This window comes from Trachymyrmex cornetzi, unplaced genomic scaffold (genome assembly GCF_001594075.2).
Source record: "Trachymyrmex cornetzi isolate Tcor2-1 unplaced genomic scaffold, Tcor1.1 scaffold782, whole genome shotgun sequence".
In the NCBI taxonomy this organism is placed as follows: Eukaryota; Metazoa; Arthropoda; class Insecta; order Hymenoptera; family Formicidae; genus Trachymyrmex; species Trachymyrmex cornetzi.
The window spans coordinates 365,773-379,521 of NW_017300116.1; the positions used below are offsets into that span (position 1 = coordinate 365,773).

At 33.0% G+C, this 13,749-nt stretch overlaps 1 protein-coding gene across 2 annotated transcripts in view; it reads right to left on the bottom strand.

Annotated features, from left to right (window-relative positions):
* The window catches only part of LOC108768342 (uncharacterized), a 120,099-nt gene that overhangs the window by 29,593 nt on the left and 76,757 nt on the right, over positions 1-13,749 (bottom strand). For both annotated transcript variants that reach the window (XM_018518740.1, XM_018518739.1), the window contains exons 2-4: positions 12,719-12,930; positions 5,039-5,174; positions 2,520-2,653 (exon numbers count right to left, since the gene is read on the bottom strand). In XM_018518740.1, coding sequence (XP_018374242.1) covers positions 2,520-2,653; positions 5,039-5,174; positions 12,719-12,930 — 482 coding nt within the window. The remainder of the gene's footprint in view (positions 1-2,519; positions 2,654-5,038; positions 5,175-12,718; positions 12,931-13,749) is intronic.

Consider the following 13,749-nt stretch of genomic DNA (forward strand, 5'->3'; position numbering starts at 1 on the left):
CTACGATGAATTTTCACTGAGTTATTGCTATTTGAAAATATTAAAAATTAGTGCTAAATTTTAAGTGGCCCGTTTTTTTTGCGTATGAGTGTATATATATACACGTATGTATGTCTATAGAAGGCAAATGTTAAGTCTGTTTTCTTAAAGGCATTACTTTTCCGTCCATTATGCCAATGTGATTAAAGTTAAATTAAGTCATAAAGCAGCAGGTTTATAAAATACTGCGAATGAAAGTACGTAATGGCATAAGCAGTTAACGAAATTAATGGTGGTTTCAGGGAAAATTCAACGGAATGCAATTTAAAGAGAAAAAGAAAGAAAGAACGAATGAAAGAGAAAGACAGAAAGAGAGGCACACTTAAAACATTTAATTGGAGCGTTAAGGATGAAACTTTATCAATCCATAGGGTACTTGACGATTGCAGAAATACGGATGAGCAACTATATACTTAATCCTCTCACCGCCTGTCTTTCACTTTTCTCTCTTCTTGTTTTTTGTTTTCCTTGGTATGCGATCGCAGTTCGTCTGATGTTGCACTCAACAGGAGAGCTCTACAGATTACTAGCGTACGAAGCTTTTCCACTTGAAGGTTCCTCGAGATTTATCTACTTTATGGAACGAAAGGTCCGGCACGTCTTTATAGTTAATCACGTGATCGTATAACACGCATGTATCTCGTTTACGTTATTTAAACTAGTCATGCAGTAGCATCAATAAGCTGTTATAATAGTAAAAAATATAACGCAACACATTTAAACATACAAGCACATACGGATTTTATTTTAATTAATACTTTCACTATGCATATGTCAAGTTTTGTACTACAATAAATAGTTCATATACAGATTCTTGATATCCAGTGAGAATTCCGTATCAAATGAAATTCTCGCAAATGGATGTTTTTACGTGAAAATATATGAATAATGAATAGCGATAAAGTGAGCCGATCTCATGTCTATGGTGATAATTTAATCGATGACGAATGTATGCATGTTTTGTTATGATGGTGATTCAGTTGAATGTATTTTGGGCGAGAAATTATGCGTAAAACTCTTCATATGATATATCATGAAAAATATATTCGAAACGTCACAGTAATTGAAAAAGTGTGTGATAAGTTAAACATCATTGTATGTAACGTACAAAGGGTATTTACATATGTATGCAAAACATTGTTCAGAAATATCAGAACATTAAAATAATAATTCGTTTGCGGTCGTCATAAAGCGATGTCGAAAATTAGACGTGTCATAACGCAAAATTCTAATTTTTACATTAATTTTCTATACTTTACAGCATATTGTTGCACAGAAGAAAAATCTTTATTGAGAACGTATTGGGGAACGTAATTTTAGTGCAGTTATATCGTAAAATATATGTATATTCAGCTTTGCTTTTTGTTTTAGTACAAATTAATTATAACTTACTGTGTATGAGATTAATACAGAATCTCTCTAAATATTTTTTTGAAAATAGCGTATATATAAATCCATCATTTTGTATTAAATTCAAAATAAAAACAAATAGATAGAAATAAAAAACTAGAAGAAACAAACTTTACTCATTTTTTTCGAAATTTGACTTGGATCACTTTAAAAAAAAAAAGCAGCTTATATATATTTATTAAAATGTAGTTTTTTGTACGTATATGTATATTTAATATGCAGTTATTAATTAAAAAATTGTACTCATCACGTTTGTACTCACGAAAAAATAATACATTGACGATAATAAACGATTGGTCACGTTTCACATCATCTTAATTAACATCGATGTAGATTAATAATTTAGAAACAAAATTCTGTCCACGGATTTAGTTTATTGACAATTCTGTCGGCCATGTGAACGTGCACAGAATGTTACAAAGTGACAGCAACTGTAGTTCATCCTTTATTAAACTTCGATATTAAATTATGACGGTAAATTGGGAATATCAAAGTTTATATGAAATACAAATAACGCATTTTGCGATGGCTTTTTATAGATGAAAAATATGTCGAAGCCGCGAAATTCGATTTCTATATATTTTTTGACAGAATTTGGTCCGCTTGTCATTCGTAACAATAAGACATTCTTTTAAAGTTACCTTTATCAAATTTTGCAATTTTTTGGCTATATTTTTATTAAAGATTTCTATGTAACAATTTTCTTTCTTTATTTAACTTAATTATTTCTCTCAACAGATAATCGATCAATTTGCATACAAAATTATGTTACGTGCTATCAAATTTGCTGAAATTTGCTACGGTGTACCGTGTCGGACATGTCGATTTTTCTGTGTAAATCGACGCGTATTCCGATATCGGTGCGGTTTTGGGGAGAGAAGCTCCTAGTGATATAGGAACGGTGGGATTGATGTAATGGAACGGGGCGAAACTGAATGCAGTAGGCGCAAGTCCCGGGTCTTCCACCGTTGCAACTCTAATCATCCAGTAAGGTCACGTAGCTATGACTACGTCAAGACGTATATAGGATAAGAGAGATGCGAGGATGGCGAGAGGCGATATATACTTACAGTTTCACCGTTGAGCTTCCACGTAACGTCAGGGGCGGGGCGGGATTTGTCTGAGGTGCAGTTCGCCCGTAGCATCTCGCCTACTGCTATGCGCTCCTTCTCGGTACGAATCGCAGGACCCGTTTTTGGGGCGTCTAAGGCATAATAATTATGTCGTTTAGCACATGCGACTGCTGCCACGGCACTAACTCGACACCTGGCGACACGCCAACGGCGCCGGGGGCGTCACAGAGCATACCGGAAACACTTGAACAACGACCCTGTCATGTTTGGTACTGACGACTAGGGCTAGTGTTTCCAACGTGTCCCTCGGTACCGCTGTCGCGCATTTTGTTTAATAATTTGTAATTTGCATTACATCGTGACATCGCATCGCTGCAGAAATTATATATCCTTATCTGATATACGAGATTTTCCCTCGTGCAGGAACAGCTGAGTATAATTACAGTGACCATACATCCTTTATTGTAAAGGACAGTCCTTTATTTTAGGTAGCTGTCTTTTAGATTTATTTGTTTCTTTAAAACTCAATTTTGTCCTTTATTTTCCAATATTGTCCTTTATTTTGACATTATGGGAAATTCTTTTCTAACTAGCGTTCTAATCTATATGTATGTAATATTATGTTAATAAGAAAATTTTTACGGAAAATGTTTTACAGTTTCAGGCATACAAATGCAATTTGTTTTTGTTAATTATATTTCTTAATTTTTTAAATTAAATTTATTCAAACTAGAGTGGTTTTCATTTTTTTATTAGTTCGAACTTTTTATTATTTTAGCTCAAAGGTTTGTTTCAATACAGTCGAACCAGTTTCAAACTATCAGAAAACTGTGCGTTATCTCGATTTGATTATACTGTGCAATAAAATTTTATAATGCACAGATTCTTGACAGTCATAAACTGGTTTGAAAACATGTAGGAACAAAGCCCCAAAATTTTCAGATTTGTCTTTTATTTTCTATAAGAAAATGGTCACCATAGATATAATAATCAACAAATAATAATGTATTTTTCTTCAAAAGTTATAATTTTTTACTCTCTAACAGCAAGGTGAATTTTTAAATATCCAAGAAAGTACTCCCTCAGAAAGAATTTCTAATAACGAGGCAAAAATATTTTTGACGTACTTAATCTTATTGCAACCTTATGCAGTATAAAAAAATAAAATAATATTAATATTAATTGGATCAATAGTTCTTATTTTTCTCCTTTAAATTAAATAAGTAAATTTTGAGATAAAATCAAATTTATTTAAGTAACACATAAATTATTTCATAGTATTAATATATTTCTATGTTTTTAGAATAAATCTTTACCACTGGCACCATAATATTTGACTCTAAATCGATATCCAAGATTATATCTTATTCTAGATTTAAGAATTTTCAATTTAAGAGTAAAATATTCTTTTATTAACAATAAATATGATTGTCTCTTTATCAATCTTATTTTATATAATATAATAGATTGAAGAATAGTACCATTTGGAAATCTTTTCCATTAATAATTCTTCGGGTATAGGCTAATTCGATCCAATGTTGCGTTTTATTCATTTCTCATCGAATCAATGTATAAAATATTTAAAAGAAGTTAAATAACATAACATGAAATTTCTTTCTCTGCTAAGCCTCTTATATATATAGTAAGGTAAATTTTTAAGATATCAAAAAAAGTAGGATTGGATCCGACCCGATGATTTATTCATATTTCATCTAATCAATATAATAAAATGGGTAAAAAGAAGTAAATATAATATATATTGTGAAATTTCTTTTCTGTTAAACAATGTATGCACACTGTAAAATAGACAAAGCTGTGAGGTGCATTCTCAGTAGCTTGCTATTGGAGGGTTAAGGAAATCATGATAAGTCGTAATATTCATAAAACACGATTAAAATAAAATTATGTTATTATAATTTGATTGCATGATACAATAAACTCTGATGCACAATTTGAAGATTAAAATTATTCTGAACTTTTCTGTATTTTCTTATAGCATAAGTATCACTTCAAAGATATTAACTCGTCAAGAATTTTATTTTTTAATTTATACTTGACTATACTTATTTTTACTTCTTGTATTTTATCTATTTCATATTTAATCTTTTTTTCAATCTATATACTTTATCTATACTTATCCAATTATGCTGCATAAAATTTCGGAAAGTATAGCAAACCATATTATATTTCCAGCAAAATAAAAATTCAGTTGTGTGTATAAAAAGGGATTACAAGAATATCGGGAAATAAGCATAGATTCAGTTTGTCTATTGGAAATGGACGATATATCTTATTGTAGTATTATAGGGCACATCGATTTTCCCCTTAAATCCGGTATTACAGCCGATCGTTGATCCCTACATTGTGTTTGCGAAATGTATCACCGCTTTAGAATCAAGTACTGAGATAGACAAAGAATGGGGTGTAGATGTATTTCGGACAATTCCGGAACGAGCGATTTATCTTCGGCCAAAGCAAAAAAGAAATTTTCAACGTCGACACGCGCACGTACTTACCAACTACTTCCATCTTGGCCCTTTCGATCCCAGTGTGATAGGAAGGGCTGCCTGCGGACACTTCACACTTGTAAGTCCCAGTGAGCTCCCTGGACACGTTCACCAATGTTACGTCGTGCGAGTTCGATTTGGAGACCTGTAAAACGCGAAGCTTGATGTACCGTGCTCCACCTATACTTCGTTCCACACCCTCTCCATTTTGATTTTCTATACTCTGCAATTCATTCCTTTTTCCCATAGCCAGGTTTTTATGACCGTACGCTGTTATGAAAAGTTTCATTTTTCATGATGGAGGTTTGTCAATAGTTAGGGTCACTCCCTGCACAATCACGATCTTCCAACCCTCAAGCAATGTCTCGGCAGTATTCTCATGCAGATAATTTGCTGATAAGAATTTTATTTTTGCGTCATCTTCATAAGAATTCATACAGAACTTTAGGGAACGTTTACATTTTAACATTTTCCAATGTTGCTCCAATTAAACTTCATGCTCGACGATCACGAGTTGGGAGAAAGTTTGTCGAAAGCAACGAATAAGACGCAAGGAATATTCATTGCGGATGGTTCACTGCTTCCATTTAGGTAACGTTCTTTTAGTCTGTCTTACGACAAGGATGTTGCGATTACAAAATAGCGAGGCGATGGAAAAGTAAATTTTCATAGAACTGGTTATCAGTCGTGCTTGCACTTAGTTATCCCGTGTTCGCTAGTCTGGAGAAGGAAGACGATAATAAGTATCGATCGTGCATTCGGGCAACTTTGCTAAAAGCGCGGATCTCAGTGAAACTGTCACTGAAGAGTAACGCCATTCGCGGAAATTCTTTTCAAAACGACGTTCTTCGGAATGCTTTTAAAGGTGTTTGAAGAACGAAGGAAAGACCTGACAGTATTACATATAGATTACTGCGTGGAAAAGAATTTTTTATTGGAATATCTTTGGAGGAAGCATCACGTCTTAGCTATCTCTTATCGAAGAACAAAAGTTTCTTGTCTCGCAATATCGATCACGATGACATATCATTGATTCGCAACACGTGTGTGGCATCTACGTCAAAAATAAGTCAGCAGCGTGCTTCGACTTCATATGCTACTTTGGGATGTGCCCGAGAAACGCACATATCTATCACAAGAACTTCGAAGTTAGCAAAGGGCAACGTAAAATTTTGTCTGAAAGCGTTGAAATTTCGTATTAAAAAGTTAGTATAGAAATGAAGATAAGTTTTGAACAAAAGTAAAATTGAAGTAAAGCATAACTTTGTAATAACGTAGAAAGGATCTGAAGGATACAATAGAAACATATCTATATTATGATATGCAATTCTATTTCGAGTATTTATATTGTAATTAAATTTGGTGAAATCTTCTCTTTCTCATAATATTATAAGCGATAAATAGATTTAGGTCTTGTTACAGAGACATTTCCTCTAAAAAAATTTCAAATTCATGAGGATTAATCTATAGCGTCCGTCTTTTTCATTCGATGTTCGCGTCAAATCTGGTATTAAGCATCGCTGATATTGCTCTACTCTGCATTTTGTACCGCTGATCGATTTTACATCCAAACCTTTTCACGTTTAAATCTGGATCCTACGATCCGGTCGCGCACGTTTCTTTTTTGCGACATCGCTCTCTTCCTCTTCGCAGGCATTTATATTCATCGCGGCGAGCGTCTCCGCCTCCTTTACAAACTATATCGGATGAGGGGACAGGTCTTTTTCATCGTTTCTTCCGCTTCTGGCATCGGCGTGGACGAGATGCTCGATGAAAAATATCAATGAAAAGGGTTGCGCGCCGTGAGTATTCGGATCTACCAGGGCGGAAACTGCGGGAGCCACGCGTTACCTCCTTTATGAAAGGTGTGAACATGCATCCCATTTTTCAGTCTGCGTCCTACATTCTTGATTAAATGAAGTCACACGAGCGAATACATGCATGCGCGTAACACATGGTAAAATCTGTACCAATTTAAATATGAATAGCAACCTAAAGATTTTGACTTGTTCACATTGCATCGATTTTACTTTCAAATATCAAGTACGCATTTGAAAAAGGAATAAAGACACCGTCTTAATATACTTGTTAATGTTAACATTTATTTAAAATAATCAACGACAAATAAATTTTTCATGTTATCAATTGTCGATCAGAAAGTATAAAATATTTCTAATGCCATAATATAGATGCACGGGAAGAATGATTTTGCTGAAATATCTAAAAATTTAATTATAGATACAAATCTGAAAATAATTTTATATCATCAAAATAATTATGGAGGACGCTCAAGCAGGTTGTTAGAATGTCAAAATTTTTTTGCAGCATTGCTCATTATGCTTTAGTATTCTACATAATTACTGTAATGGTCCAATGAAATTATTATTTTCAGATTGACATATCTAGCTGAATTTTTTAATTCTTCAGTAAAATTATTCTTTCCGTGCGTAATAAACTCCGCATTTCTATGATGTCTACACTTACAATTGATTTAGAAAGCTTGGATCATATCGCGCGCGCTCTCTCTCTCTCTCTCTCTCTCTCTCTCTCTCTCTCTCTCTCTCTCTCAAGTACCAAGTTGAAGGGAGATGTTGATAGAATCGGGAGAAATGCTGACAAGATTAAATTCTTTCTACCGCAGATGCTAAGATCAGAAAAGGCATAGTCTATACTTATTTCCTCTATATGCCAGAAAATGTTTTCCGCGAACATCCATTTTCGCAAACGTTACTCATACTTAAGTGGAATTATATTTGACGGCTTTTTTTTCTTTAAAAGCCCGCAACAGAGCAATATTCGAAATTTTATTCTTTGTATTTGTTAAAACGTTACGAGGGTACAAGCGCCCCATTCTTTCTCGATTCATCGATTACATAGCAGTAACAATAGCTCAATACCGTTACATGGTATTACGGACTATGACTCACGTGGAACAAATATCGCCTATTCTTATATCGGCTGAAAATACTCGGTTGGAGATATACGAGCCAATCGGGATAGACGATAGAAACTTAATCGAATAGTGAAAAATTATTATCCTAAATCTTCGGGCGCACACGAGAGAGTAGCGATCGCATCTCACGTACTACGAACGTTCGTGCAAAGCCATTTCTCCTTCGAGTTTAGCTCGACGATAACGCGGTGATAATCGGCAAGTGGGGTATTGTTAAATGGTGTTGTAAAAAGACGAGATTATCGGTGGCTGCCACACAATTTCGCGGCAAAACGACAGTGAACACTTCTAACTGTCGCGACATCGGAAGCGAATGATCGCGAAGACGTCTTTCCAGTTCACCATCCGGCTATTTGCCGGCGCGAACGTTGTAAATTTTTCGTATAAGGATTATGCTGGCAATACCTGCCGTTCTATCTACCGACTTAGGATGCTTTATATGCTCATGAAAATTCCCAATCTAGCTTCCTATCTGTCTCAGCTCGAGCCGAGTTTAAATCTTACGCGACTTGCTTTACTCTCTCTTACTCCCGTGTCCCGCCGTAATTCACCATGCAGTCATTTTCTGAATTAATATTCATTCGTTAAATTGTTATAGAAGTTATTCGTCATGCAGGGAATTACCGAGTTTAACTCTTACGTCTCATCTTTTTCTTCTCAATTTTTTTAACGGTTCTTTGATATTTAACAATCAGTATGCGCACATATTAATGTAATTTATACTTTTGAGAACTAAAACTGTCATTTTCTAACAATATTTTAATCAATTAAGTAATGGGCTTTTAATTATACATATTAAAACACAAAAACGTAATTTTTTGAATTAATTGAACTGAACATAAACTAATATATAAAGTTAGAATATTGTAAATTCATATAAATATTAAGTACATTTTAATTTGTAATAAATAATTTATTAAAAATTATTCACAAGTTCGATTTGTATTTAAAAAATAATGTAAAAATACCACTGAAAATGATTTTTTTTTTATAGAAAAAAGTTATTTATTGTGTATAAAAAATATTTTATAGATTATTTTTTGTAATAATAATAACAAAAAAGTAAAATTTAATATGCATAAATTCATCAATTATATCTCAATTTTTTATTCACCATATCGGATCTACCATTTTAAATTTCTAAAATTTGACTTTAAATATACAGCAATCAAGGAAACTTTCAAAAATATTATATAAGTTTGATAAAAATAGTCACTGATATTTGAAATTTGTTCGCCGTATTGAATTGACTTTATTGATTTGTTATCAGCGGAAAAAATATATAAATACAAGTATTAATAAAAATCCGTATAGTAGAAAAAATATGTCCTTGTATAAGGATTAATGCTGCCAATCGTTCCGTATTCGGATGTTCTCAAAATGTAATGGGATTAATATCAAAAGTTATATTTTACTGTCGCTTTTGTAAGTGTATTGCGAGGCACATAAAGAGAAAATCTTGTAAAATAACTCTAAATTCATACGGAATTCCAGTTGGAAAAATTGAATTTTTACTGTCACATTTGAAGGAAGAAATCGGGAAGACTAGTCTTGCTTCAGATGGAAGTCCCTGTATCTATAACGTCAGTGTCACTTCGTCACAGCTTCTCTCGATAAGTTTCTCTTTCCATATCATTCCTCCTCTCATCACCCGTGCTTTTCTTTTTTCGAAAGAGAAATATTCACAATTCCAGAAGTCATCTGACACTTTTCAAGCGAATTCCATCTTGCTTTTCCACGTTATTTCTTGTCTTCTTGATCACTACTCTCTTTACCTTGTCTTTCCTCGCTCACTTTCAATAATTTATTTAATCTTTTTTTTTGTGCATTATATTCCTTGCTCTCCACAATGTTGTACTGGTTGTTCCGATTTTTCTCTTCATCACTATTTTTTTAGCCAGGATCATCTCCTGTATTATTTTTTTAACCATATCTCTTTCTTTGAGTTACGTTTTTCTTCCATTTGTAGTTCTGTTCCACTTTCGCGGCTTGTACGACCGTCCTTTGCGGTAATTATCAGTAAAGCACGACGATCCCACGAGAGTATTTTCCTGCAGGACTTCGGTATGCTCCCTTTGAGTCGTCGGACAAAAGGTATAACAGAATAGAAAGTAAAAAGGAAACCAGCGCAGGACGCTATTAAATGTACACGTTACAAAATATACGTCTTCCTTGTGCGTGTGGTGTTTCCAAGATATTTATTAGCTAAATCATCCAGCAAACTATAAAATTTATAAGAAGAAAATAGATAACACAGAATAATTGATTGAGGTTATTGGACTATTTTTTTTCTTAAATAAAAATTGATTTTCTATTTACTATTATGTATTTATCTCTCGATTGATTGACGTTTCACTTTTTTTTAACATTGTTAATATTATGAAAAATGCGCTAAAGTTTAAAATTAGCAAACAAAACAAAATGTTAGTAATACTGAAATTAATAAAATAATAATCAATTTCAAATAAAAAAGAATAATTTGGCTGAAGTATTGATCCGAAAATAATTTTGTTGGATCATCAAAATAATTACGTAGGAATCTCAAACATGATGAATGTTGCAAAAATATTGATGTTCTATCAATTTGGGCGTTTTACATAATTATTTTTATGGCCCAAAAATATTTTCGGAATTATACCTATAATAACTAAATTTTCAAACATTTCAGCAAAATCGTTCTTTCCATGCAATAAATCTAGATGGCATTGTCAAACTATAATATAATATTAGATTCTTGATCGCTACATAGATTATATTTAAGCCATCTCATATTTATTAAATTAATGTAAAATGTAAGTGCAAAATTAGAATGGCAGAAATTATTTGCGCTTCTCATATATACTCAATAAGCGCAACCATGTACCTAGGATTAATCTCTAACATTTTTCTTCGACGCGTGAGCGCGTTTGCGAGGTCGTTATACAAACCTACAGGATATTGCTTTCGCGCCGAGTGCTCTCTCTTGCGGAAAGGGGGATTCCATTTTCTCGAGCGTCGGAAAATTTAAGGAGAGCCACACCTTAAGAGAACGCGAGAAAAAGGGACGTGAAGGGGTAGATTCGCGACGCGATTGCAGCGACGTTGAATCGACGTCCGTAAAACACGGAACTCGCTTGACCCAGGTTCAAGCCGTGTCGCGGTCGTAGTACATGCCATAAATCAGTCTATCGATTCTTTTCCTCACCCTACACCCGCAACAGAAACTTTTGCCTTCGTCGTGACCATATCGGCGGAAAAATGGAGGTACCACGATGCATGAGAGATTAGAAAGGGTGGTTGGGGGAGGAAAGGAAGATCGGTTGTCCAGGGAGCGCGGCAAGAAGTTTCGCCCTCGGCGAGAGAATGCGACTAGATCTTCTCTCTTATCGAATCTACTTGCAGGCTGTGTTTCCCGTAGAAAAATAGATTACGATCGGATCGAGCGCGAGTCGCAAAAAGATAGCTCGTCGTTTACTCGCGAGCGCAAAAATCGGGCCGGCTTTAGTTCTTATCTCAACGGCTCTTCGAAAGAGAGAGCGCGTTTGATAAATGGATCTAACGGTCCATCGATATGCGCATCTCTTGAGGAATTTATGATACACATTGTACAACAATGCAGTACGTTGCGACTTAAAGTATTAATTTAAAGTGATTTAAGACATTTACCAATCAAATTTCAAGTTTCTTCATATTATCTAAGTTGCGAGCATATTGTTTTTGTTGAAACTTGAATGTCGATGATTAAATTCCAGGACACAATATAAAATTGTTAACTGCGAAACTTGAAACTTTAAGCTTATTTATTCTGGTACCGCGTAGAATCTTTTTCATGGATTAAGGACTGATTTATCGGGGAAACTCCATCCGTATAATGAGGACCATGGTATTACCGAGATTAGTATAATAAACTTTCACGAAAGTGTTATTAAAGAGATAAGATTTTTATTGCAAGTTAATTGAGAAGTTGAATGTAATAAAGCTAAACCTAGTTGGTGACTCAGTTATTACTTTAAAAGAGGCACTGTTTATACTCAATGTAAAATATACACATGCAGCAAAGATATTTCAAAGAATTAAAATGTTTCAGAGAATTCTCTTACTTAATGATCATTTGAACAATTACAATTTGATTTTCCCATAATTATATGTGAATGTGATTATATCTTTCTTTATATTTTAATTTTTGACATTAGACATTTTCATAATAAAAAGTTTAAGATTTTATTAAAGTTTAAGTCTAATTAAAGATTGGTTAAATGAAAATGATTTAAAAGTATTTATTAAGAATGTTTAAAGATATATGAAGCGAAAAATATGTATAAAGACAGAAGAATAAAAAAATTGTGAATTCCTTATACCACGGAAATGTAACAAATATGCAAGAGATGTCTGTATGTTATAAGACTAATTCTCTTAATTTTTGATGCATAATTGAATTAATTAAAAAAACTGAAAATTTAGGATTTTTATTCTTTAAAAAAACATAAAATAAATTTTTTAAATATCACTTTTTTTGAAAATTTATTCTTGAATAATTAAAACTTTTTTAATGAATTTCATATTTAAAAAAATTTTATTCAGCCAAAGAATAATATAGAAAATTTTTTATGTTAAAATTTTTTATGCAACGTTTATTTTTTGTAACGTGATTTAATGTTCTATCGATCAACGATTGCAAATTAATATTTTTACTAATCGACTTCATAAATGATAGGAATTTGTACGTATTTGTACTTATTTATGAATAAATTACTTACGTTAACTTGTATACCATACACGTCGAAAATGCTGTAGGGCGGCGATGGTTTACGGTCTGGTATGAAGCGATAAAATTCTCGATCATTGAAAAACCATTGTATAGTGTACAATGCTAAGCCTTCCAGGTCGTAATGGCATGACAATGTTACGGATTCACCTGATCTAACCATTTTCGGAACATTTATCGTCAGATCTTTCAAACCTGTTGCACCTGCAAATAATAAAAAAACATCTCGCTATGAAAGACGTTCAATCAATATACATATAATAGCGCGTCTTGTTTACATGTGCGAAGAATATTTATTGACATTGAATTATAATACACAACAATCGTGATTAGAATTCGCAAAGTGCACACAGTATATTTCATGCATTATTTCAGCAATGCATTTACACATGGCCAATCGTCGCGACGCGTTTGATTGATGCACGCTATCTCCGAATGTGATTTTAGGATTAAACGCTGGTCAGAAAGTGGGTCAGTCATAAATAATCCAGGTAAATTTTTCACGTTGCGAATCAAAACTTCGCGACGTGATTTAATGTTCTATCGATTTGCGATTGCAAATCTATTATGTACTAGTCGACTTTCTATAGGTAAGTGATGAGAAATATCTAGTTAGAAAACTTTAAGTATGTTTTATGGATAATACTAAATTACAACTTTAAGACCTGCTGGTCTATTCGAATCTATTTGATCTAAAATGTAATTTATTTTCTTACTCATATTTTATTTAAAAACTTTTTTCTAATTTGATGACTCCGTTTGTTAATGTATGATTTTTTGTGAAAATATTTTATTTTTTATAGATTTCAATCATATTGATTTAAAGGATATGTATGTACAGTTTTAAACAACCAAGACCAAGGGATTAAGTAGGTTTTATTATACTTTGATCCATTTTAAGAGATATGTTGTTCCCTTACTTTAAAAGTGAGACAACTAAAAAAATTAAGTTTCCTAAAAAAAGAGAAAAACTACTTTTTAATTTGATAAAAAATGATGAACTAATTAAAGAATATAGGCAAA